This window comes from Mytilus edulis, chromosome 3 (genome assembly GCF_963676685.1).
Source record: "Mytilus edulis chromosome 3, xbMytEdul2.2, whole genome shotgun sequence".
Taxonomy (NCBI): Eukaryota; Metazoa; Mollusca; class Bivalvia; order Mytilida; family Mytilidae; genus Mytilus; species Mytilus edulis.
In genome coordinates, this window is record NC_092346.1 from 35019655 (window position 1) to 35040006 (window position 20352).

Here is a 20352-nt window from a genome sequence, read left to right on the forward strand (position 1 = left end):
AAAGTCCTTGAAACGTAAATTAAATTGCGAAATTTATTGTTAGCTAGGTTAATGAAAGGTGAAAATTGTTAAGTAAAATGTGAGTTAACTTTGATAGGTGAAAAATCTTAATTAAAATCTCTATTCCAAAGTCCATGCAACGTAAATTAAATTGCGAAATTTATTGTTAGGTTAATGAAAGGTGGAAATAGTTAGGTATATGAATATGAGTAAACATTGATAGGTAAACAAACACGAGTTTCCGATAATAAAGGCAGATCATTGTCATTGATCTCTTTGGCTATATCACTGTACTCAATCCCATAGGATAGTATGTATGTCAATGTCTTTCCTTAGTTTATGAACTTTGGTCTGGAATTATCAGTCTGATAATTCGAACATTTGTACTTGAATTTAATCTGCTTTAATTTTTAATTAAGTTAAATGTCTATTATCTTTTTATTAAACAAAGAAATCTTTTCTCACTTCCAAATACTGTGTAACTTTAAACTCTTTAGTATTGTATACATTAAAGTTAAAATTCCTAAGAAATAATAGATAGAATAAATTGGTCAGCGTTAAGATTTGGTGTTTAGGTCCTTTTCTTAGATACTTCTAAGCAATAAGCCATCTAAAATATCCTCATGGACAGTTTGTAAGGTTTACATGTATTGGAAGGGTTCGTCTTACTTGACCTCATTTTCACGGTGCATTAGTTAGTGTTAGATATCTATATAGCCTGTGTAACTTATTTAATAAAAGACCTGAAGAGATTTTATGTGGTCTTGTTAGGTAGAATAAGAACATATTGCTTTGCATAATAGCAAGTCTGGTATTTTATTAAAGTTGAAAAGTTCATTATCAGTAGATTCTTCACATCAGGGGTCATACATGTCATTAATATAAATATAAACAAATAATGGTCAATAGTCATATGACAGGAAAACATCAAACATTAACACAGGATTTTAGATTAAAGAAGTTTATTCACTTATTGGTCTATGTCACAATGCAAAGTCTGATATGTTGACTTCAGATACCCCTAACTTATCACTGAAGTCATACAGTCTGACCCAGCATTGACTCCTTAATCAAAATATTATTATTATAAATTATGTGGGTCTGAAGTCCTTTTCTTGATTTATCTTAACAAATATCTGAAACAATTGAATGTCAGTTATATATATATCCAACTTCTTATGTCCTATTTTGTTAGCTAATAAAACAAGCAAAAACTATTGTTTTAATCATGAAAACCAAGCAAATACATTCCAAAAACTTAATTGATCAGTAATTTTAAAACTCATATGATTGTCAAATATTTATTGCCTTCATGGCAAAATACAAGAATTTTGAATTCGTTCATTGCACTCAGTTGCAGAAAACTTACATAATGTGACTCACAGCCAATATTTTGCAACAACAGCATGCAAAAATTTATAATTGATACTTATCATATTTTTCTTTTGCAACAACAGCATGCAAAAATTTATAATTGATACTTATCATATTTTTCTGAATACTATTACTACTCTACTAGGATAGAATTTTTATGTATGAGATTCCATCAATGGCATCATTAAATGGATTTGTTATACCTTCACCACTCAGTTGCTGGACATACACCGTTATAATGCTCTATTAATCCATTGTTCTTTTCATTTTTCATAAATCTTATACTCTACATTACATTTATAATTTTAATATTTAATGTAATTAAAAACAATATTTATATTTCAGTTAATGTGAATTGTTATGCCACAGACAGACTTAACATACCAAGTACAAAACAGAAGGCAAGAGGAGCTACCCTAATACACTGGATTCTCAGGTAACAGTATAATATTATAGGCCACTGTCATTTACTAGTAGACAAAGGGCAATTGAAATAAAGTCCTTTTAGAAAAGGAATTAATTGACTTTTCTGGCTAGGTAATGTAGGATATAATGTACCAGATACTTTCATTAGATACACCAAAAAAGAAATAAGGCCAAATAAAAAAGTATGTGTGGTTCCAGTTACATCTGAAAAAAAGTTAGGGTAGGTAGGTAGGGTTTTTTTTTTTGATTTTTTTTGATTTTTTTTACATTGAGTCTATGGGAGCAACATTCTGACTTTAACAGTGCTTAATGAAAAATGACAATAAAATCTTTAGGGTAGGCTATTTAAAAAGCCGAAAAAGTAGGGACGGTAGGGTTACTGGAACCACACATATGTTTTTATTTGGCCTAACAAGAAATTGATAACTAGTTGTTGATATACATGTAATGATTTTCTATTCTTTGACTATTAATATTTTTTTTAATTATTATAGATTCCATGAACAATTACAAGATGAAACATTGAAACCACAATACATGCAGGACATGATCCCAATGTGTATGGAAAGTTATAAGTAAGTCTTAGATGGAATATTTTAGTTTAAACATATTTATTTATAGTGGATTGGGAAACAAGTTTTGCAACTTATATTAATCCCTTTCCACTTTGCAGGTGCGAGTGCTGCCTTGTAGCGGCATTAGCCTGCTCTTTTTTTATGAAATCTACAAGGGTGTCTTTAACGTGCAAGAGATATGGCTCTCTCTTAACACGGGTCAGCCATTTATCGTCCTCTTCCGACGGACTATCATTGTTTCCTCGAGACCATGCTCGCAAATGGTGTCAAGGGAGAGCCGAAAATTCAGTTCCTGAAATTTTCATCCCAGACGGGAATCGAACCAGGAACCTTTCTGTTAGTAGTCCGATGCACTAACCACTACACCACGGCTCTCTTTGGAATAATTTGTTTATTAAACTTTCACCTATTGCAATCTTATATATTTTGTGTAGGTTCAAATTGTGACTTGAATGGAGAGTTGTCTCATTGGCATTCATACCACATGATGTCGGGTATATGTCATTTAGACAGCTACCCCAAAACACAAAAAACTCAAAACATCTAGAGGTCATCAAACAGTTTTCAACAACAAAAAAGTGTCTGAAAATATTTCAATCACTGAATTAAAGGTGAAAACTCTCTGATTTAGGGCACTGGTATATATTACATATGGAATATGAATACGAATTTGTTTATTTAGTGACATGGTGTATATATACAGTATGATAATAATATTTGTCTATACAATGTTTGTACACCCGACCCATTGGAACTATAAGTCACTTAAAAAATATAAATCTTAAAAATTATTTCATAAATATATAAAGATGAATATTCCATGTTGACTCGCCAACAACCACAAGATTTCATTATGAAATATTAAAATAGGAAGATGTGGTATGATTGTCTACTAGAGACCAAATGACATAGTATCTTTCAACAATGAGAAAGACTCATACCATGAAGTCAGCATAAAAATCCGCAAAATTACATGTAAAACAATTCAAACAAAAAAATTAACAGCTTGATTAAGGTGGTACCTAACACTACAGGGAGATAACCCTGAAAAATCAGCAAAACGTTTTAATTACGTTGTGTTGTTAAGGGAATATTAAGCTTTTCAATGATCAAAATAAGTGTTTGTCAAACTGCTATATAACCAGTGTAATTTAAACGATTGGTTCAAATTTTTTAAAAGATTTATATTTTTGTCAAAGGGTCAAAGTAAATACTTTGTCAAAATTTTAAGAAAATTAAACGAGCCAAACTAATTTTAGTTAAGGTGTTGGGTACCACCTTAATGCACAAAACAATAAACCTAAAACAAATATGATATATTGTAACAAGCAGCAACCATCAAATGAAAGGCACATGCAGAATTACAAATGTGTATATTTTTTTACTAAATACATTGTGACTCCTCACGTTATAAAAGATATAATCTTTTTGTGTATTTTTTCAGAACACAATTCAGTACAGTTAGAGTTCCATGTCCTGGAATAGACAGATTGGATACGTACAAAGATTCTAATTACATTATAATTACAAGGTGAGAATCAGCTTTATTTACACAATGAATTGTTACACGTTCAGATCAACTTATACTTGAATAACCATGATTTATTCTTATTACAGTGACTTGACTGTTAGTGTTGCTATTCACCAATTGCAACTCATTAAAAATTTTGACCCAATTGCAATTTGTTTTATTAGGCCACACCAAATTAATTAATAGTTCTTTGAGATTTTACCCAAAAAAAATGGGGCGAGCGAGCGAAATTTAAATTTATATTTTTAAATTCTTCGCCTCAAATTTTGAAGAAATATGGAGCGAGCGATATTTTTTTCTCTCAATTTTTATATCTTTTACCTAAAAGAAGCAACTGAATTTTCAACTCACTTAATTGAAAGGGGACATAATTTGATATAATTAAATTATCTCCCTTTTTATATGTATTTCAACTTTCTGCATTCTTTTTCATTTTGTTTTGTTGTTTGTATAATTAACACTGCACAAATATACACTTTTGAACATATTTTTTTATGCATGAACTTTATATGGCTATCTGCTTTTAATATGCACTGCTTTCATCTGTAGTATATGCACCTTCTGGTCCTTAGACACCCTCTGTAGTATGCTAGCTAGCTTCTTATAACATAACTGCATGGTGTGTGTTTTGTGTTTATGCATATGGATCACTAACCAGTCAATCCAAGCACAGTGGAAACTGGGGGTTCTAGCTAGTGCTACTTTACAATTAAATATCAGAAAATAAATTACACCAAAACATACCAACATGGAAATACCTACATAACCTACATTTATAAGCCTATTTTATAACTAAGATTTCAACCAGATGCATCATGGAGTCTATAATCTTGCAATAGAAATGCATTTTTTTTCATTTACAAAACATGCTGTGTTAAACAAGTTAACTTTCAATTTCACCCATCTTTAAAAATGGTATAAAATATCAAATTTTATCATTTTGTCAGTACCTTGTATTATTATAAAAAGGTACATATAAAAATGGAACAATATGGGGTATTTTAAAGTTTGAGAACTGCACAACATCCACCAGGAAAAATAACAAATGCAGAGGTCTCCACAAGGCCGTCAACAACTGTTTTGGTGTCTATCTTTTCATATCAAAAGAAATGTATCAATGAAATATCAGTAGGGGTATTTACAGGGCCAACAAAAGCCCTTGTTGTTATTTTTGTCTGAATGTTTCACCACAGAAACAATCAGAACGTTTTCCATCTTTTCAACTTTTTTGATCAGAATCAAAAATATGCTTGACAAATGACAAACACTGCATATTTTCAAACGCTTAATTGATAAAGATTTTATTTTAATACCGGAATCGAGTTCGTCGAAAATGCGGATTTATTTTCGACGTGCGGGAATTTTATTTTTATTTTTATTTTTTGGTTTTGGCAGGTGAGGTGCGGGAAATTTATTTTTATTTTTTTATTTTAATTTCGGCAATTTAGGTGCGGGTTTTCCAAAGAACTACTAATTAATTTGGTGTGGCCTTAAATCAAATTGTTCAACTGGTCAAAAATTTGAACAAACTGTTCAGCCAAAATGTGAAAGTGCAAAGTGATAAAATAAATCATACTTACAATCCTATAAGTCTGTAACTCCACTGTATTGATGTAATTCCTAAATCAGTCTATCAATCTCAATCTGTATAGTTATATTACAGCCATTACCATACTAAAGGTGAACTGTTTTATTTTGAATTGCTATAAAAATGTCAAAACTAAGCTTTTATAGAGTTTTTCTTTCAAAAAGTTTTCTATATTTATAAGAATCACACATTATGTGAATAAAAATTTTTCATATTCAGTAAAATATTTGAAATTGCAATATGTTTGTAGGAAGGGGAGATAATCGCTTTTTGGTTTCTAAAAGTCTTTATTCAAAAGAATAGTATTTTAGGTTATCTCCCCAAGGAAGCATATTGTTATTTCATACATATTTTACTGAATATGAAATGTTTTTATTCACATAATTTGTGATTCTTCTAAATATAGAATACTTTTCGAAAGAAAAACTCTATAAAAGCTTAGTTTTGACATTTTTATAGCAATTCAAAATAAAACAGTTCACCTTTAGTATGGTAATGGCTGTAATATAACTATTCAGATTGATAGACTGATTTAGGAATTACATCAATACAGTGGAGTTACAGACTTATAGGATTGTAAGTATGATTTACTTCATCACTTTGCACTTTCACATTTTGGCTGAACAGTTTGTTCAAATTTTTGACCAGTTGAACAATTTGATTTAATAAAACAAATTGCAATTGGGTCAACATTTTTAATGAGTTGCAATTGGTGAATAGCAACACTAACAGTCAAGTCACTGTAACAATGGACACAAATGGAAGGTTAATTATTTCTATATCATGATATACAGAATATAAAATAATGCAATTAAAATTTAAAAATTTATACTTGTATATATTTTAAACCTTCAATATGTGCCATATTCTAATTAATAAAATTTATAAAATTTATACTTGTTTATTTTTATACCTTCAACATGTGCCATATTTTAATTAATAAAATTTATAAAATTTATACTTGTTTATTTTTATACCTTCAATATTTGCCATATTTTAATTATATTTTATACTGTAGGAGAGGATTATATTATAAGTTAGAAGTGAAGGCACCTGACAATGATGGAAAAGACAGATTATTGACAGTATCTGAAATATATTCAATATTAGAGAAAATATTTGAAGAAACAGAAGGTAAACTTTATATTCCATTATGATTGAAAATGGTATTAAGGTTTTTTTTCTCCATTTAAGCATATATTTTCGCGAAGATTTTTTAAACAATCAATGTATTTATATCATTTCTCAAATCTTAGTTCCATAAACTTTATTTTATATAATATTCCACAGTATATTTCAGCTTTGCTTAAATTGTTTTATGATATAGACAATTCCTTCAATTTCTGATAAGGGAGACAACTTTTTGAGTTACAATAATAGGGTATAAATCTGTCTCAACATTAGAGGCTAAGTGATGCAAGGTATAATAGTGATTTATTTGCTTGTTTTTTTCTTTCATATTTCTGCGCTCTTTAAATGCCATTTTCCCGTAATATGCATAAACATTGAAATAACTTTTATCGAAGGTTCAAAAATCTTTGATATCTGATTACTGTACCATGGATTTTGGTTTATGAGAATAAAGATATATATATAAATATATAATTAATTTTGGATGTAAGGCGTCTTCTGACTGGCTGAAGTTATTTTGTATAATTTAGTCATGTGACTGTGACATCATCAATGTTTTTCATGGTTTTCTACGGTTTGAAATGGAATTTAGAATTGAATTATAAGAAATGACTGTAATATTTTTTCTGTCTATTCTAAATAACATAAAAAATGTGGTGCACACTGTTATTCAGTGTGCACCACATTTTTTATGTTATTTCTTCATAGACAGAAAAAATATTACAGTCATTCCTTAAATAGATTACATTGTGCTCTGGAAACCTTAAAAACTATTGTGATGAAGTTGATTACAGTATTAATTACATTTTATAGTAAGTTTTAAATGCCACCAATGCTGAGAAATAACTTAATTTCAATTTATTGATTACAGCTTCGGAAGAAAGCCACCAGGTGTCTATATTTACCACACAGGATAGAAACACATGGGCACAGGTAAATACTAAATTAATTCTAGGTTTTACTCATCCTCCCCCATATTTCTTTAAAAAATTGCTTATGTTTGTTAGATGCATACCTTTAATTTTGCAATAGTTCTAAACTTGAAAAATAAGAAGAACAATGCTAGGTGTATGTACATTGTAAGTTCCATGTTATTTTTCACTATATATAACCTGTTTAAACCTTATTTTGTTTGAGGTCTTTAATATCCATTTGCCAGTTACCGATTTGATTCTGTTATTACACACTTTTGTAACAAATTACTTCCCTTTGTCAATCGTAGACTGGTTCCATACCGGACAAAGTTGGCTTTTGCCAATGCAAAGTATGATGAATTGAAAGTGTTGTTTTGGCGGTCAACATAATTTTTCATAAAAAAAAATTTCTAATGCCAAAAGTATTTAGATTAACAACAAATTAATGTAATTAAAAGATTTGAAAACCTTAAAGATTACTCACATTACGCACAGGTAAATTTGCTCGTTCTGCTAGCTCTCCATTATAAATGAAAACTAATGTCCCTCATAAGGGAGACAACTGAAAGAGGGATCTCTAATTACAGGGTCAATTACTGGAATTGGCAAAAAGCCTATTACACCCTTATTTTAGTTTTAATTTTCTTGTGAAATGAAATACTGTAATATAATCAATATATCGTATCTTTTTTTTTCATGGTTATTGTTCTTGTAAAATTGAAAAGGGAGAAAGGAGATATCTGTATTTTTATTAAATTTAGTTCTTGAGTCAAGTTTTCATCTTTTATTTCAGAACCGTGTTAAATTAATGGAGAATCCTACAAATAAAGAAAGTTTACATACCGTAGAAGCTGCAATAACTGTGTTCTCTTTTGATGATGAGAAACCATCAGTAAGTATAAATAGAAATCATATGGGGTTTTCCCCTTCACATTTATATTAACTTGAGGCCTACGTATCTGCTCAAAAGCTTTGCTAGAGAACCTTCTGTTGGTTGAGAGTTAGAAGAGCAAGAGTAAAGACTAATCAGCCTACAGTTAGAAAAATGTGGTCTGGTAGGGTAACAAGTTTTCCTGCGGCCTGTGTTTACATATTAAATCCAACTCATCATGTTTGGCTAGTACAAAGCAGACTATCTAAGTACTGTATTAAAATGAAATCATCCTAAATATGCATTTAATATTTGCTGCTTCTCTGTCAGTGCCAAGCATTTGACATTCAGGAACAAGACGGGTTGGCTCGTAGTTAGAATAATATTCCCAGGTAGGGTAACATGTCTTCCTGCGGACGCTTACCTTATGAGCTAGTATCTTTTAAAAAAATATACTCAGCATATCAGTCTTAAAGTGCAAAGCAGGCTTTCTTAATATTAAATCAACATGTTGTCATCTGAATATTTATGTAATAATTGATGCTGGGTGTTAAACAGCTATCATTTGTATACCTTAGGATGCTACATCCATCACTGATAGATGAGTGATTTTAGAAGGATTGTAATACAGAGTTTTGAACTGTGTCAGACTTGTTAACCAACAGTAAATATATATAAATATAGAAAATGTATTTGTGATTTGAAAGTTCTTTAAATGTTTTACTTTCCTTCGAGCAAAATCGGCATAGATGCACTTAAGATATAAACATTGGAGGTAGAAATGAAATATTAGAAATTTTTATACTTTTTAAAAGAGGAGGCATAATTGTACATGTATGCCTCAGTGCTTTAATGGTTTGGGCTTGCCTTGAGTGATTAAGGTCAGGATCAATCCCCAGCTGGGTCAAAACAGACCCAATAGAATTAGTATATTTTGTCTCTCTGCCAAGCACTTTGGATTAAGAAATAAAACCGATTGGTTCAGAGTTAGAATAAGGTGTCAAGTTGTAATGACTTATTGTCCTTCATACTAGTACATTATGAACCAATTGTCCTTCATACTAGTACATTTTGAACATAGCATATTAAAAATGTGGTTCATTTTGTTCATATCAAATTAACATGTTATCATCCAGACTATGCATGTAATGGTTGCCACTGCACATTCAACAACTTGTAATCAATTAATTAATCGTGCAGGTGTTTAAGGTGGTATCTAACACTACAGGGAGATAACTCTGTAAAATCAGCTAAACGTTTTAATTACGCCGAGTTATTAAGGGAATATTAAGCTTCTCAATGATCAAATTTAGTGTTTGTCAAACTGCTTAATAACCAGTGTAATTTTTCTGATAAATTGGTTGGTTCAAATATTTTGAATTTTTTATATTTTTGTCAAAGGGTCAAAGTTTCATGAAAATTAAATTTAGTGAAAGTGTTGGGTACCACCTTAAATATTTTATTTTTGAATATTTTGTGAATTTTCGAAAGAAAGATTTATGTTGTACATGGAGAGACAAAATAATTTCTGCTGTACATGTATACTGAATCATAATTTTGAAGCAATATAGAGATATTTATAAAGTAAATATTTGCTTTTTCGATTTCAGTCCATTGATGAAAATGGTTTATTTACTTTATGTGGAAATGGAACAAACAGGTAAGTTATATTAACAAAGTTATTATTAAAAACGTTTACTTATTATCATCACTTTATTATTGGCATAGATATATAGGAAGATGTGGTATAAGTGCCAATGAGACAGCTCTCCATCCAAGTCAAATTTATAAAACCATTATAGGTCAAGGTATGATCTTCAACTTGAAGCCTTGGCTCACATGGAACAACAAGCTATAAAGGGCTAAAAAAAATTACTTGTGTAAAACCATTAAAAAGGGAAAATCAACGGTCTAATCTATTTAAAAAATGAGAAATGAGAAACACTTATGAACCAAATTTAACAAACAACATCTACTGAACATCAGACTCTTGACTTATGAGAGGTGCAAACAATTGTGTTGTTTTTAAAACAAGAATTAAACATAATCAGCATTTTTACATGGAATATGTCAAGGAGACAGCAACTAAACAAAACAAAAATACAGAAAGGGTTCAATGTATACAGGGTTGTTTTTATGATTTTACACTTTCTATTTATAGATGTGCACAAGACTGTTATCAATTTAAATAAAACTTTTTATAGCTACTTTATTTAAAATATTTTGTTTATACAAATATTTCTGTATGTTTTAGCAAATTGTATTCATTGAATTGAGTTTGTCATAGTAGGATTTTCAAATCTGATTCTGTATTTTGATTTTTACAGATGGAATGATAAATCGTTGACATTTGCTATATTTTCTAATGGAGTTGTTGGTGTAAATGCTGAACATACAGCTGGGGATGCAACCGTAAGTCTCTTTTTAGCTCACCTGGCCCGAAGGGCCAAGTGAGCTTTTCTCATCACTTGGCGTCCGTCGTCCGTCGTCGTCGTCCGTCGTCCGTCGTCCGTCGTCGTCGTCCGTCGTCGTTAACTTTTACAAAAATCTTCTCCTCTGAAACTACTGGGCCAAATCAAACCAAACTTGGCCACAATCATCATTGGGGTATCTAGTTTAAAAAATGTGTGGCATGACCCGGTCAACCAACCAAGATGGCCGCCACGGCTAAAAATAGAACATAGGGGTAAAATGCAGTTTTTGGCTTATAACTCAAAAACCAAAGCATTTAGAGCAAATCTGACATGGGGTAAAAATGTTTATCAGGTGAAGATCTATCTGCCCTGAAATTTTCAGATGAATCGGTCAATCGGTTGTTGGGTTGCTGCCCCTGAATTGGTAATTTTGAGGAAATTTTGCTGTTTTTGGTTATTATCTTGAATATTATTATAGATAGAGATAAACTGTAAACAGCAATAATGTTCAGCAAAGTAAGATCTACAAATAAGTCAACATGACCAAAATGGTCAGTTGACCCGTTTAGGAGTTATTGCCCTTTATAGTCAATTTTTAACCATTTTTCGTTAATTAAAGTAATCTTTTACAAAAATCTTCTCCTCTGAAACTACTGGGCCAAATTAATCCAAACTTGGCCACAATCATCTTTGGGGTATCTAGTTTAAAAAATGTGTGGCGTGACCTGGTCAACCAACCAAGATGGCCGCCACGGCTAAAAATAGACCAAAGGGGTAAAATGCAGTTTTTGGCTTATAACTCAAAAACCAAAGCATTTTGAGGAAATCTGACATGGGGATAAAAATGTTTATCAGGTCAAGATCTATCTGCCCTGAAATTTTCAGATGAATCGGTCAATCGGTTGTTGGGTTGCTGCCCCTGAATTGGTAATTTTGAGGAAATTTTGCTGTTTTTGGTTATTATCTTGAATATTATTATAGATAGAGATAAACTGTAAACAGCAATAATGTTCAGCAAAGTAAGATCTACAAATAAGTCAACATGACCAAAATGGTCAGTTGACCCGTTTAGGAGTTATTGCCCTTTATAGTCAATTTTTAACCATTTTTCGTAAATTAAAGTAATCTTTTACAAAAATCTTCTCCTCTGAAACTACTGATCCAAATTAATCCAAACTTGGCCACAATCATCTTTGGGGTATTTAGTTTAAAAAATGTGTGGCGTGACCTGGTATACCAACCAAGATGGCCGCCACCGCTAAAAATAGAACATAGGGGTAAAATGCAGTTTTTGGCTTATAACTCAAAAACCAAAGCATTTTGAGGAAATCTGACATGGGATAAAAATGTTTTTCAGGTCAAGATCTATCTGCCCTGAAATTTTCAGATGAATCGGTCAATCGGTTGTTGGGTTGCTGCCCCTGAATTGGTAATTTTGAGGAAATTTTGCTGTTTTTGGTTATTATCTTGAATATTATTATAGATAGAGATAAATTGTAAACAGCAATAATGTTCAGCAAAGTAAGATCTACAAATAAGTCAACATGACCAAAATGGTCAGTTGACCCGTTTAGGAGTTATTGCCCTTTATAGTCAATTTTTAACCATTTTTCGTTAATTAAAGTAATCTTTTACAAAAATCTTCTCCTCTGAAACTACTGGGCCAAATTAATCCAAACTTGGCCACAATCATCTTTGGGGTATCTAGTTTAAAAAATGTGTGGCGTGACCTGGTAACCAACCAAGATGGCCGCCACGGCTAAAAATAGACCAAAGGGGTAAAATGCAGTTTTTGGCTTATAACTCAAAAACCAAAGCATTTTGAGGAAATCTGACATGGGGATAAAAATGTTTATCAGGTCGAGATCTATCTGCCCTGAAATTTTCAGATGAATCGGTCAATCGGTTGTTGGGTTGCTGCCCCTGAATTGGTAATTTTGAGGAAATTTTGCTGTTTTTGGTTATTATCTTGAATATTATTATAGATAGAGATAAACTGTAAACAGCAATAATGTTCAGCAAAGTAAGATCTACAAATAAGTCAACATGACCAAAATGGTCAGTTGACCCGTTTAGGAGTTAATGCCCTTTATAGTCAATTTTTAACCATTTTTCGTAAATTAAAGTAATCTTTTACAAAAATCTTCTCCTCTGAAACTACTGATCCAAATTAATCCAAACTTGGCCACAATCATCTTTGGGGTATTTAGTTTAAAAAATGTGTGGCGTGACCTGGTCAACCAACCAAGATGGCCGCCACCGCTAAAAATAGAACATAGGGGTAAAATGCAGTTTTTGGCTTATAACTCAAAAACCAAAGCATTTTGAGGAAATCTGACATGGGATAAAAATGTTTTTCAGGTCAAGATCTATCTGCCCTGAAATTTTCAGATGAATCGGTCAATCGGTTGTTGGGTTGCTGCCCCTGAATTGGTAATTTTGAGGAAATTTTGCTGTTTTTGGTTATTATCTTGAATATTATTATAGATAGAGATAAATTGTAAACAGCAATAATGTTCAGCAAAGTAAGATCTACAAATAAGTCAACATGACCAAAATGGTCAGTTGACCCCTTTAGGAGTTATTACCCTTTATAGTCAATCTTTAACCATTTTTCATAAATCTAAGTAATCTTTTACAAAATCTCCACTGAAACTACTAGGCCACAATCATCTTTGGGGTATCTAGTTTGAAAAATGTGTCCGATGACCTGGCCATTCAATCAAGATGGCCGCCACGGCTAAAAATAGAACATAGGGGTAAAATGCAGTTTTTGGCTTATAACTATGAAACCAAAGCATCTAGAGCAAATCTGACAAGAAGTTAAATTGTTAATCAAGTCAATATCTATCTGCCCTGAATTTTTCAGATGAATTGGACAACTGGTTGTTGGGTTGCTGCCCTCCAATTGGTAATTTTTAAAGAAATTTTGCCGTTTTTGGTTATCTTGAATACTATTATAGATAGCGATAAACTGTAAACAGCAATAATGTTCAGCAAAGTAAGATCTACAAATAAGTCAACATGACCTAAATGGTCAATTGACCCCTTAAGGAGTTATTGCCCTTTATAGTCAATTTTTAACAATTTTCATTAATTTGGTAAATTTATGTAAATTTTTACCAAATATAGTTCTCTGTTACTAATGGGCAAAGTTCATTATAGATATAATTGTAAGAAGCAAAATCGTTCAGTAAAGTAAGAACTTCAAACACATCACCATCACCAAAATACAATTTTGTCATGAATCCATTTGTGTCCTTTGTTTAATATGCACATAGACCAAGGTGAGCGACACAGGCTCTTTAGAGCCTCTAGTTTTTGCCCCACCTACGATAGAAGAGGGGCATTATATTTTCTGGTCTGTGCCTCCCTCAGTCTGTTTGTCTGTTCGTCCGTCTGTCCCACTTCAGGTTAAAGTTTTTGGTTGAGGTAGTTTTTGATGAAGTTGAAGTCCAATCAACTTGAAACTTAGTACAAGTGTTAACTATGATATGATTTTTGTAATTTAAATGCCAAATTAGAGATCTGACCCCATTTTCACGGTCCACTAAACAAAGAAAATGGTAGCGTGATGGGGCATCCATGTACTAGGGACACATTCTTGTTTTAATAAGCTTCAGTCATAAAAAGGGCTTATGCCAATAGGTACCAGTACATTTTAGTTTTAAGGAATGAATGAAAATAAAAGTTTCCATGCCATTCTTATACCTTGGGGGAGAGGGGAGAGACCTTGTCATATCTTTGATTTTAGATTCTCCACCTTATAATAAATCACAAAGCTGGAAATAGTCAACTTTTCCAGAAATGAATCCAAATAACACATTACATAGTAAGTGTCCACCTCAAGGCTTGTGGATAAGAAGAAAATTTCAATGTGCTATAATACTTTTAAACTAGTATTTGTGAGTTTTATTAAATCACTTTTCATTTCAACTGCTTAAATATGAAAAATAAAATGTTTTTGAGGTAGCTGCAACAATATTATTTTTACTTTTCTTATGCTACTATTGCATGAAATGTAAATTATTATCAGGTAGGGGAGATAACTCAATTGGTTTTTTTTTATGCCCCACCTACGATAGTAGAGCGGCATTATGTTAACTGGTCTGTGCCTCCGTCCGTCCGTCTGTGCCTCCGTCCGTCCCTCTGTGCCTCCGTTCGTCCATCCGCTTCAGGTTAAAGTTTTTGGTCAAGGTAGTTTTTGAAGAAGTTGAAGTCCAATCAACTTGAAACTTAGTACACTTGTTCCCCATGATATGATCTTTCTAATTTTAATGCCAAATTATAGTTTTGACCCCAATTTCATGGTCCACTGAACATAGAAAATGATAGTGCGAGTGGGGCATTCGTGTACTATGGACACATTCTTGTTTTAATTTTAATTTTCAAACTCAATACTATTTGTGCTTCAAAGTCATTGCTTTAAACATCATTATTTTTCATATAATGATGAGATGACTTTATTTTGCATGTCAGCTCTTTAAATTCTAAATAACAATTAAATAAATGCCATTTGTGCAATTGATGCTATAATGTATAATACATCAAATTTAAAAAATAAAATAAAAACAGATCTGAATACAGACAGGTTTTTGAAAAAGAAATATACTTAAAATTTGATTTCTTGAAAGGAAAGTGTTGCCTTTAGACTTTTCAAATGGAACATTTGGAAAGAAAAGAGTATTTTAGACTCTTTTTTTTCTTTTTTTTTTTTTTTTTTTTACAAATATAGGGTTTGCTTCCTGTTAATGTAAATGATGAAGAATTCAGAGTGGTTACAAAATATTGAGTTAAAAATTGAGACATGATGGTCTTGAATTACCACTTTTCCTTTGCTCATCTGTAAATGTTATGTATTGTAGTTACCCGGAAGAATGTGGGAATTTTTTATGCAAAGTGAGACGTATACAGCTGAAGGAAACATCATCAGTGAACAAACCAGAAAGAAGAAACTTCCTGTACCTCAAAAGTATAGTTTTTTAAAATTATTAATCAATAATATAATTTTTGATGTAACATGGCTTCTGATTGGCTGACAGTGTTTTGCCTATCAGATTATAGAAATAATTTTGTCATGTGATCGTGACGTCTTCAACATTTTTCTTATGATTTACTCCGGTTTAAAATGGAATTTAAAAGTAAATTATAAGGAATAATGTTAAATTGATAATATTCTGTATAAATACGTTAAGGCTTTTTTTTTTATAATTCATTTGTTAATTATACTGTGAACTCATTTATTTTCATGGGTACCAATTTTTTTAGGGATTGAGTAAAACTTGTATTTTCGGGGATTTTTCAATTCATGGTTTTGCCAAAGACCCAAAGTCTAAATAAATCTCTATAGAATATATGCAAGGCATGGAACATTACTCATTATATTTAGCATTTGTGGTTCCCATCCAATCATGTAAATCCATGAAAATTGGTATCCAACAAATGATAATAAATCCACAGTATCTTAAAGATATGTTGAGATGTGTAAGCATTATTTTGGCTACTTTAAATTCAGAAATTATTGGGAGGTTTTTATTATAACTAAAAATGCAAAAGAGTTGTAAACGCAATAATTTGAACTCAATTTTTGATATAATATAAATTAAACTGGATTTTTCTCACATTTTTTCTGAATTTACGGTATATTGTGTACCTGATAAAAACAAGTTCGCTATAAAAATGAAAAGTATATAAAATGAAGTCTTGAATACGGTTGTACACTGCATATTCTGACATGATACAACTGATGTTAGCAAATCACCTGTCTAATTTGAACAAAATTGTTAATCCAAATGTTGTTTTTGATTAGACTGATTTCACTGTAATATTAAAAAAGATTTTATTCTTTTCAGAATAAATTGGGATTTGAAATACATGGACTCAGAGCTAGAAACTGCAAAGGAACACTTCAGAAAATTGGTAAGAATTCATTAAGTTTTATTTTCTTTCAAATTGTAAGATTGGTTTTCATATGAATAAAAAACAAATATAATCAAAGAAAAGTCACATTTCAAAGAAGTAGTATTTTGAAATCTTTTGAACAAGAGTTGCATTAACAAAAGTATCTTTATTGTAGCAGTGAAAATAATTCTATTTCTGTATAAAGATTTTCACTTTAAAAATGAATATCTACAAAATTGAGGAAAATAGAACTTCAAAAACATTGTATGAAAAATACAACTATATATGTTCATGTTATTAAACTGTGCAAAAAGTATTCAGTGTACCGTTATATATTTTTTGACAAATTTAAGAGCCAAATTGGATAAAGAAGAATATACCAACAGATTAAACTTAAAATATCATGATTTTATATGGAATTAAGGTTTATTTTGTATCAATACATCCTAACACTATGTGTCTGCCATTACTGGATATCACACAGGTTCCCATAAAATTTTGACATCACAATACTAAATATCTGACGCCACAATGGAAAAGTGATTGTTGTATACTTCAATAGTTCAAGTGGGGTAGATTCTCTGGTCATCTCAGGAATAGCGATAAGTTGTATGATGTTTATAAGATATTGATATGATGTCTTGCTTATTTATAGAGTCACAGTTTTGAACTTGTTGTTTCATCACCAGAATATGGAAAAGGATTTATTAAGAAGAAAAGAATGAGTCCTGATGGATATATACAGGTGAGGTCAATTTAAGATAGTTCACTACTCTGTTTCAAAATAACAAGCATTTCATAACACTAGTATATATTGATAGGGGATGAATAAAGGAATCAAAAGAGCAAAAATAAAAATATAGGTCAATATGCTTGTTTTTTTTCCGAGATATTAGCCATTGAAATTTTGGCAGGAAAATGTTCTCTCTGGATTTTTCATAGCTTTATCATTGACAAGTTTAAGTTCTCAAGAGCTATTAAAAATAATAAAATTTAATAAGTCTGAAAATTAAACATGTAAAAGATTTATAAAATGAAAAATTGGGGTCAGTAGGCAAATTTTTTTAAAGCATTCAAATGGATAAAACCAGAGGATTCTGAAAATCCGACTAAAATTCCAAAACATGATGTGCAAACTTACTGAAATTTTTTTAAATCCCAGAATTTTGGTTTCATATAACCTCACAATTATTGAATGCATGTATATACTACAGAAAATTCTTTTGACAACACCAATAGCAATATGATTTAATATGATGGGATAGTCATAATATAATACCAGTATTAAGAATGCTTTATTAAAAAAGATAGAAAAATTTACGTACACCAAATATCTAAAGATGCATGTTTTCACATCTCCAAAGGCAGACAACGGTTATATTTAGCATCATCATAATTTATATATACTTTTCATATTATCACAGTGACTATATTTGAATTTATAAATAACTATCCATTAACTATATTTGTAGATGGTACTGCAGTTAGCCTATTACAAGTTATATCAGAAAGTACCAAAAACATATGAATCTGCATCAACAAGGTAATGAAAGTAACAATAACCCTGTCTGTTTGCATTCAGACCCCCTTAAAAATAGTTATTACCAAGTTTTATGTTGATCCTAAATCTGAATAATGTTTGACAATTATTTCTTTATAATAGATATAAAGATTAGATGTTAAGACTCAGATTGACATCCGGTATCTAATAGGCGTCCATTCCTCAAATCTACAATTTTCTTTAGATTGACATCCAAATCTGATGCCACATTCTCAAATCAGTATCCAATATTGTACATGTAACCCTCCATTCGATGATCAATCGTGACTTTATGCATATAAAAAAAAACGTTTGAAATAAATAATAGTCTCCTCTCATTGTGATGGTTCAAATTTCATTGAATAATTTATTTTTAAATTGATCTTGGTTTATATTTTCTGTATGATGATCGTTTTGTCTTTTTGTGAAGAAGCTTACAGAAACTATTCATGTTTTCTTATAATATTGTCGAAATAAAAGGATAAACATCAGAAAATGACAAAAAGACAATCACCAACATTATATTTTTATTACATGTACATGCATATTAATATTCTGGTAAAAGACATCCTTTTTACCGACCTACGTTGTTGTTGTCCATTCTTGTTCATATAAACAAATACATGTGGGTATACATTGTGTGACAATGAGACAACAAATTAAAGACAAAGATAATAGCTAGACATCTAGGGTATAGTATATACATTAGAAAGAATAAAAACTTACGCCTAATTGTTGAAAAGTATTATGATTTCGTTTTATGTTTTTCAACAATTTTTGAGTTTGAAGATTCAACCAACCTGTTAATAAAAAAATTTATTTGCACTTTGCAACAATTCCATGAAACAGACGTCAATTAGAGAGGTAAAAAATTCGACGTTGATTTAAGAACAACAAAACAGACATGACCACCGATTTGAGATGTAATTTTATTGTGAAGTCAAATTTGGACGTCAATTTGAGGAAGGGACATAGATTAGAGACTGGACGTCAATCTGAGTCTTACATATTTAGCAATACTCTTATGATCGATTTCTTGACTAGTAAAATATTAGCTGATTGATAGAAATGGACCTTATGCAAATATAAAAAAGAAGATGTGGTATGATTGCCAATGAGACAACTATCCACAAAAGACCAAAATGACACAGACATTAACAACTATAGGTCACCGTACGGCCTTCAACAATGAGCAAAGCCCATACCGCATAGTCAGCTATTAATATACATGTACATATTTAAGACTTTGATTTTGGAAATCCAAATATGAAATAAAAGCTGAGTTTTGGTATGTTTTGTAGATTTTTGTACAACAGCTCAATTTTTGAACAATTACAGACTTTCCACACATGAGACATTGTTTAACAGATATATTAATATTCATTTGCATATTAAAGGTTGTTTTCTATCCAATGTCGCCCATATGTTGACACTGATCATAAGACTATAAAATTGGCACAAAATAATCATATCATCATAAATTGTAGGATATTTTCTGAAGGAAGAACAGAGACAATCCGTCCAGTTTCAGAATACTCAGCGCAGTTTGTAAAAAGTATGTTGAGCGAGTCAGCAACACGTGAACAAAAACTCATGCTTCTGAGAAAGGCTGTTCAATATCAAACTCAAATTAAAATGGATGCCTGCTGTGGATTAGGATGGGATCGCCATCTACTGGGATTATTTGCCTGCTGTCAGGAATTGAAGCGTACACCTCCTGCACTCTTTATGGACAAGGTATGCACACTGATTTTTGTGTAGTAATGACTTAGTAAAAAAAGCAAGATTAAGGCATGCTGTTTCTGGGTGCAGTAACATCAACAAAGTAGATGTTAGTGATTAGGTTGGTTTTAGGAGAACAATTATTTTAGGTCAATAATATTTTGTATGCAGTTGTATTAGGATTTTTACATCTCATTTCCAGGGATTTTATTTAGCTTGGCCCTTCAGGCATGGTCTATTGACTTTGAAAAGTTTGCATGTTTTATTTGTGATGAGGTCAGTTCAAGGTGAACCATTAGTGGGAGGTCAATAATATTTGTATGTAGTTGTATAAGGATTGCCACAATTCATTGCTGTGATGATTT

The 20352-nt window shown here is 31.1% G+C and overlaps 1 protein-coding gene across 5 annotated transcripts in view; it reads left to right on the top strand.

Annotated features, from left to right (window-relative positions):
• Positions 1 to 20352, top strand: part of LOC139516320 (carnitine O-palmitoyltransferase 1, liver isoform-like) — a 41488-nt gene that overhangs the window by 14868 nt on the left and 6268 nt on the right. For all 5 annotated transcript variants that reach the window (XR_011662942.1, XR_011662941.1, XR_011662940.1 and 2 more), the window contains exons 5-17: positions 1720 to 1810; positions 2295 to 2375; positions 3820 to 3906; positions 6513 to 6628; positions 7497 to 7558; positions 8333 to 8431; positions 10021 to 10070; positions 10738 to 10822; positions 15690 to 15796; positions 16677 to 16743; positions 17381 to 17470; positions 18198 to 18268; positions 19753 to 20002. Coding sequence is in view for 1 of the 5 variants with exons in the window: in XM_071306364.1 (XP_071162465.1) it covers positions 1720 to 1810; positions 2295 to 2375; positions 3820 to 3906; positions 6513 to 6628; positions 7497 to 7558; positions 8333 to 8431; positions 10021 to 10070; positions 10738 to 10822; positions 15690 to 15796; positions 16677 to 16743; positions 17381 to 17470; positions 18198 to 18268; positions 19753 to 20002 (1256 nt within the window). In the remaining 4 variants the exon portion in view is untranslated. The remainder of the gene's footprint in view (positions 1 to 1719; positions 1811 to 2294; positions 2376 to 3819; positions 3907 to 6512; positions 6629 to 7496; positions 7559 to 8332; positions 8432 to 10020; positions 10071 to 10737; positions 10823 to 15689; positions 15797 to 16676; positions 16744 to 17380; positions 17471 to 18197; positions 18269 to 19752; positions 20003 to 20352) is intronic.